This window comes from Euphorbia lathyris, chromosome 4 (genome assembly GCF_963576675.1).
Source record: "Euphorbia lathyris chromosome 4, ddEupLath1.1, whole genome shotgun sequence".
Lineage (NCBI taxonomy): Eukaryota > Viridiplantae > Streptophyta > Magnoliopsida > Malpighiales > Euphorbiaceae > Euphorbia > Euphorbia lathyris.
In genome coordinates this window covers 11,438,137-11,445,676 of record NC_088913.1, presented here as the reverse complement: position 1 = coordinate 11,445,676, position 7,540 = coordinate 11,438,137, and the positions used below count along the sequence as shown (strand labels likewise).

At 35.0% G+C, this 7,540-nt stretch overlaps 2 protein-coding genes across 3 annotated transcripts; one reads left to right on the top strand and one right to left on the bottom strand.

Annotated features, from left to right (window-relative positions):
* Positions 1-347: 347 nt before the first annotated feature.
* LOC136225838 (uncharacterized) lies at positions 348-7,322 on the bottom strand. The gene is made up of 3 exons (XM_066013957.1): positions 7,237-7,322; positions 2,878-3,025; positions 348-1,464 (listed from the first exon to the last, which is right to left on the bottom strand). The coding sequence occupies exon 3, from the start codon at positions 1,427-1,429 to the stop codon at positions 656-658; it is 774 nt and encodes a 257-aa protein (XP_065870029.1). The 5' UTR covers positions 1,430-1,464; positions 2,878-3,025; positions 7,237-7,322; the 3' UTR covers positions 348-655.
* LOC136225837 (probable disease resistance protein At1g61310) lies at positions 1,872-6,129 on the top strand. Of its 2 annotated transcripts, none has more exons than XM_066013955.1 (2): positions 1,872-1,993; positions 3,314-6,129. In XM_066013955.1, exon 2 carries the CDS (start codon positions 4,592-4,594, stop codon positions 6,014-6,016), a length of 1,425 nt encoding a protein of 474 aa, XP_065870027.1. In that variant the 5' UTR covers positions 1,872-1,993; positions 3,314-4,591; the 3' UTR covers positions 6,017-6,129. Both variants share the same exon structure in this region, with proteins under 2 accessions (XP_065870027.1, XP_065870028.1).
* Positions 7,323-7,540: the final 218 nt, after the last annotated feature.

Sequence of the window (7,540 nt, the reverse complement as noted above, 5' to 3'; positions counted from 1 at the left end):
GTTTAATGATTAAGTGAGTCATTCTCTACTTTTTCGCCTTGTCCTATTAATCACTCTTCCCAAAACCGACACAGGTGGATAGGTAGAGATACCTAGAGGCGCGAGACAACTCTCTGTTCTAATGTATTGGCCTTTCCTATACCCGAACCAAGATGAACCAAACTAATTTGGTTTAGTTTAGATCAAACCAAACCGAAATGTTCAGTTTCAAAAAGATCTTATTTGGTTTGTTGGCTCTGATACCAATTTGTTGGATAGAAAAGAAGAATATCAGAAGTGAAAGAAATATAGGAGGAAGCTTTTCTTTTAAATTGTATTTCTCTTTAACTTGTGCTTCTTCACTTTTAGCCTATACAAGATAACTATTTATAGTACATGAAAATGTAACTATTACAAACCTAATAAATAACATTTAATAACTCTTAATCACTAATTAAGAGTGTAACTTAACATCACATAACTTCTTATAAGTTATTCTAAAACAACTTAATAACCACCAATATAAAGACTATTAATTATAAATTTATTATTTCTAACACACCCCCTTAAATTTATAATTTTTTTTATCCCTTACCAAGAATATCTCTTAATCTATTGACATCTTCAACCTTCAACGTTGTTGACCTCTTCACTCTAGCCGCCATCATACCCATTATTATCTCCAACGTTTTCTTCGAAATTCATTGTTATCGACCTCTTCACTGAGTATTCCACCATCCACATTATTATCTCTATCATTTTCTTCTTCTTCCTCATCATCGTCGTCTTCCCAATCATCTTCGTCAGTACCATCAACATCACTATTATCACTGGCAACTGGTATTTTGGGTTTTGTTGTAGTGCACCTTCTACGTGAAGTTGACACAATATTATTCATGTTAATGCCCTCGAGCTCTTTCACTCCTTCCTTTCTCTTTTTAACTTCCTTGATTTCCTTTTCAGATGCGTTTGATGACAATCCTTCACTGGAAGATGTCTCCTTCAATTCCTTCATTAGCTTGACCTCACATTTGTTCTCGGGTACATGCTTGATTTTATCAGAGGCTTTCTCAATACCTTCTGCACTTTTGTTGTCATTTGTTTCTTCTTCCACATGCTTGCTTTGCTTCTTGTCTGATGCTTTGATTTCTTTTTCAAGCATCTTCCTCTTTTTAGAATCTTCATAATTTTGCACCATTTCCTTTTCACTAATTTTATCATTTGGTTTTACTTCATCTTTATCTTCGTTGTCCTCATCAATCTCTCTGTCTGAAGACTCTGAATTCTCATCAGCCCACCATTGCAATACGCCTTCTATTATATATTTCATGTATGGATCAAGTGCAAATTTCTCAATTCCCATATCTTCCTCTAAAAGTCGATAAAGACGAATCATTGTAAGTTCCTCATACTTGGCTTTGATATAGGAAGCTCTCTTCATCATGCCCATGCTAATATTGAACTTACTTCTGACTGGATCAGTTTCTGGCAAAAGATCCATCACAGGAGATTGCATTCGGTTCAATTTGCTCACCTCTAGCCTTTCTCATATATATATATATATTCACAAACACTTTTGGATTATTGTTGAATTGGAAGAAAAATTTCTCAAATAATTAAACCAAACACCCTGATCTAGCTCTAATCAATTATAAAAATACAGTAAGCACCAATATTAAAACTTTGTCCTTATAGATCGATACCCTTCTATTATTTTACATTTGTCGTTATTGTGTTGATCATATTCATATATAAATAATATTAGCATGACTTTGACTTCCAAGTTGGAATATTTTATTACAAGATGAAGACGACATAACATAATTTAGCCTGTTATCACATAAGTTGCAACATGTATGACTTATTAATTTTTTATGCAGCTGTCATCAAAACTTTGGTGCTTGTGTTTTCCCTTTCTTTGAGTTTAAGCTTTCCTCACAACCAACCAAATACGTAAGGTGATCGGAGCAGAGGTGTAGCTTTTGAAGACAGTAAACACTGATAAAGCCTAAAGGTAAACTCTAAGAAAGTTTATTTTCTTGTATTATATATTATTTTCATAATTTTGGACAAACTGGAAAGGTCAAAAAAGTATTCATTTTCCTGGTCTATTAACTACATAAACTTTCTTAAAAAGAACTATAAGACTTGAACATTCTTACAGTAAAATCCTGAACTTATCTAAAGTGATACGTTCTTCAATTTGTCCAAACTTTCCCTTTGCTCTATCACGTGAACTTAGAGAAGTCAATAGGTCACTTTAACCAAGTTCAGAAGAGTAAATAGGACGTTTCTAAAAATATAGGGTAGGATGTTAAATTTTGTGGACAAATACAGGAGACTAGGAAAATCTATTAGGTGGCCAACATTTCGTTAATTTTTTAAAAAAAAAAATTTCTTTGATTAGGACTTTATATTATGAAAAAATAAAATTTAAGGACTTTTATATCACGAAATGAAGTTTAGGAGCTATAACTTTAGTAGCAATATAATTCAATTTACACCGCTGTAAAATACACCTCCTGGGAAGTACCAATTTGAACTGTATACATACACTGTTCAAACCAAGTGTTAAGTATCTCACATTGGCTAGCTGTAAAAGTAACGAGTCATTTATAAGTACGAGGTAGTCTCCCCTAGCCCAAAATGTCAACAGTAGGTAATCTGTACTGCTTGTTCTAGCATTTGATTTTAGCCCTCTATATATAATTTAGATATCTATTTTTTGTTTTTTAGGAAAATAAAAAGTTTATTATTACCAGAAAATTGTAGAGAATAAGGGTAATTCTAGTTGCAGATAAAAGTAAAACTAACATAAGTATCAAGCTTAATTTTGAATTAAAAATAATGAGTAAGCGATTTTGGTTACTCAAAATGATGTAGTATCCGAAAACTAACCTTATCCTTCTATGTGGGAGTAGTGTTCCCTTAATATAGGTTGTGGATTGGTATAGAAAGACTACTTTACCCTTGAGTGCGTCTCTGAATGTTGAGCCATGTGAGGTGGGTGATTGGGCTCTGTGGGCCTGATGGATTTTAGTTAAGTCTGCAAATCAATGAGTGTATCCATATTTGAATTGTCACACTAAACAATTAAATCAAATTGATTACTCAAAGTACTCTCTTTGTAAAAAAAATTAAAAAAAAAAAGAAAAAAAATATATATATTTTAATTGGTCATAATCTATCAAAAATGTTTGTGTTTAGCCATTGATCTATTATTTTGTGATGTTAACCCTGACCTAGCAAATATGTTTGTATTCCTAATCTATTATTTTGTGACATTGAATCTCCGCATGTATAACAATGTAAATTATCATTTTGATTATTTCAGCATATCAGATTTTTCTGTTTCAGAGAAGCAAACATGTCATGTCTTCTAGAATCAGCTGGGGGGACGGCTCTCTCCATTGCTGCAAATTATGTGGAAAAGGGAGTGAAAGCAATCGTAAAACAATGTTGCTACATGTGCTGTTTTAAGCAACTTCAGAAAGAGCTGAATGAAGGAAAAAGTGCACTTACTGCAGTTCAACAAGATTTGGAGCACAAGCTTGAGCAGGAGAAAAAGAATACAAAGGTAGCCAATAAAACTGTAGAAAAGTGGTCCAAAGACACAAAGCAAGCGATGGATGATGTTGATGTTCTACAAACTGCAATGAAACAAGATCCGCGTTGCTTGAATAATTCGTGTCCAAATTGGTTCTGGCGATACAGTAGAGGTAAAGAAGCTGATGGATTGATAACAACCCTCAAGAATCTGAAAGATGAGCATGGGAAATTACCCCAAGAGCTTACACATGAACCTAATCTCCCAAATATCGGATTTGTCCAATCCGATGTTTTCATGCCCTCTAAAGCTTCAGAATCCGCTCTTGCTCAAATCATGACTGCACTAGTAACTGATGGTGTCAATATAATCGGACTGCATGGGATGCCTGGTGCGGGGAAAACAACCTTGGCAAAACAAGTACAAAAAGAAGCTACGAAAAAGGAGCTTTTTGATGAATATTTGATAGTAATTGTATCAGAGAAACCAGACATGAGTCGCATTCAAAATCAACTAGCTGAGCTGCTGCAACTGGTTTTTGATGAGACGAGCAGTATGCAACAAAAGGCAAGCAGACTAATGTTGCGGCTGCAGGATGACAAGACGAAGCTTTTAGTGCTTGACGATGTTTGGGGAGAGCTCAATCTAAGTGAAATCGGAATCCCACCTGTTCATGAACTCAAGAACTGCAAAATTTTGCTAACAACACGTAGAAAACCAGCTTGCGAGGCTATGGGATGTCAAAATAGGATTCTACTTGATATCTTGAAAAAAGATGAAGCATGGTGTTTGTTTAAAAGTGCTGCCAATTTAAATGATGATTCCTTGGCAGATGAGGCGAAAAAGGTAGCAAAAGCATGTGGGGGCTTACCTCTGGCAATCATGTCAGTAGGAAAGGCTCTCAGAGGTAAAACTGAAAAGGGTACATGGCGAGTAGCGTATAAGAAGCTCCGAGAAGGTGAAATTGAAGACATTTGAGACATAAGCAAAGAGAAAAATGCTTATAGATGTCTAAAGTTCAGTTTTGATCTATTGCCAAGAGAAGAAACCAAGAGATGTTTACTGATGTGTGCTTTGTTCCCAGAAGATTACGCAGTTTTTGTCCCGCAACTAGCTAGCTACGCATTCCAATTGGGGTTCTGTCAAAACTCTTTGCAAACTGGTGTTCAAGACCTACAGGGAGAATTATCTGAGGAAGTTGATGAGCTGAGAAATTCCCATTTGTTGCAAGAATCTGAAATGCTGACAGGTGCTTATACGATGCATGATTTGGTTCGTGATATTATTTTAAGGATCGGGAGAAGATATTCAGTGGTCGGAGAGCCTAGAACTACAGGATTCAAACAGGAGAGTCTACAATTGCGAACATATGTAGAGGCACATGTTAGAAATGATGGATTCACCAATTCTCCAAACGAATCTCTTACACCTAATGTTCATATTACAGAATTCACTCAATCTGGAGAACTTATACTCTATCAATCAGCAGAATCAGCTCTAGTCCGCATTGTGGAAGCATTACAGACTGATAGTGTCAACGTGATTGGACTACACGGGATGCCAGGAGTAGGCAAAACCTCTTTGGCAAAGCATACATCAGATCAAGCTTTAAAACTGAAGCTATTCGATGAATGTGTTTTCATACATGTGAGTCGCTATCCAGTCATCGGAGCTATTCAAAACCAAGTTGCAGTCCAGCTGCAAGTTGGTTTCGAGGTGGAAAGTAGCGTGCAACAGAGAGCATGCAAATTGATGCAGAGACTACAGGATGAGAAGAAGAAGCTTTTAGTGCTAGATGATGTTTGGAGAGAACTTGCTTTGGATTCGATTGGAATCCCATCCGCTGTTGGTCTCAAAATTCTGTTAACAACGCCTAGAATATCAGTTTGTGAGGCTATGAACTGTCAAAGGAAGATTCTTCTTGATCCCTTAACCATAAACGAAGAGAGGTCTATCAGCGAGACGATAAGGAACAGTCCACTTCAAGACTCCTACAAATTTGAGGCATACAAGATCATAGAACAAGTTAAGTGTCTTCCTATAGCATTTAAGGTAAAAAGGCTAATTGAATGTGAAAACGGTTCCGAATCTGAGCTTCTGCAATCTATTGTGTCTGAACTTGGTGTCATTTATCAAAGTCAGGGGAACACTCATAGCCAATTGTCCAACGAGGGACATAGATGCTTGCTATTGTGCTCTTTTTTGGCAACAGAACATAATGAAATTTGCATAGAGGAGTTGGGTAGATATGCCTCTATATTGGGCATGTACCAACCAGCTCAATCAATTAAAGACACAATGCCACAAGTCCTGAAGGCCATTGATGAACTTAAAGATTACCATTTCTTGTTACCAGTAGTTAGAACCACTGGCGGAGCCAGGCAACATCTCCAGACCCTCTTTTTTGGCACTGCTCCATTAAGAGTAGACGTCCAACATATTAAATTGCACGCTGCAGCTTGTGACATTGCACTACGATCTTTTTTCTAGAGTTAATTTGCAATTTGTTGTAATATGGGAAATGTTTTATATTGTTAAGGTGACATTTAAACTATTTGCAATTTGTTGTAATATGGAAAATGTTTTATGTTTTTAAGGTGACAATTTAAAGTATTTAGAATTTTGGGGTGGTCAAATGGCTCCGAGAGTGGTTTCTGATACTTTTTCCGCCATTCAACAATGCGGAAAAACATATCATAAAATAAAAATTTGAAGAAAGTAGTTCATCCTCAATTTTGAATTGTGGACTGCAAGTTACTACATGCCATGACATGCATGATGCATCAATTTTAATAATTTTATAAAAGAAAACGAAATTGAACAATATTCATGAAATAGTACATCCTAAACTTCATCAATCTATTCACTTTTAAAAAAATTGTGTGGCGTGACATATGGCACACATGTGCCTGCCACATCAGCCATAAAAGTCAGACATTTCTACCAGTGTCATGTCAACATTCGGGCATTTTTGTAGAAAAATTTCTCGGAATGACTTTACTGAAATCAAATTTGAAGTTCGGTGATTTTATTTAAAAAGAAAATGAAGTGTCAACCAAACCCCAACTTTCAATAACTATGAATGCATTTTACCTCAGAGAATGTGTGTGTAATTTTTTAGCACTTGAAGCTTAAGAAACTCATATTCAAACAGGTGCCTCTCTACATTTATGCATTTTGTCTACATTTTACTGAAATTATCTCTTGAATAAAAACATAACATTCTCTAACAAGCATATAGAAAATAAATTATTTCGTTGTGACTCCCTATGCTTATCCTATCTGCAACTTCATAACTCTTCTCAAACATCAAATCTCTCATTTACTACCAGTGTAGACATCGCAAAGCTACCTAAATATAGACTATAAACGAGCTTGGACAAGTTGAACAAAGCCATTTGAGACATAGACAACATAAGAATTGTTCACAAGAAACTGCTAATCAACCTAAAATTAATTAGACTTCAAATAAAATACAGCACATAAAATATCCAATTCAAGGAACAAAGTACATATGCATTGACGCATTTTATCAAACACTTTGGCCACATTTTTGTCCAATTAACCAAAATGAGAAATTCAAAGCGATAATAAGATATAAAATCTGAAAGAATGAACAACAAAAGCAGGATTTAAAAACTCAACTTCACGATTACATAAACAAGTAAAGATTCATTCATTATTTAGATAATAGAGAGAAAAAGAGTTACCAAAGGGAAGAGCGCAACTTCTTCAATAGCTCAAGCAACCCAAAGAACAGTCGGAGAGCATCATTTCACATTTTACAACTTATTACAAAAATATGGTTATTGTAAGGAATTAAGATGACTTTTGATTTATTATTTCGATCTTAATGTTGACTAATCTTAACTACTAAGGTCGAAGATAATCATTAAATCAATAATAACTAATCACTGATTTAATAAATCGCAATTAAATGCTCACATAAAATTATTCAAGCTCATCAATTCCAATCCAACATACCAAAAATTATCCAATCAAAATCGAATAATA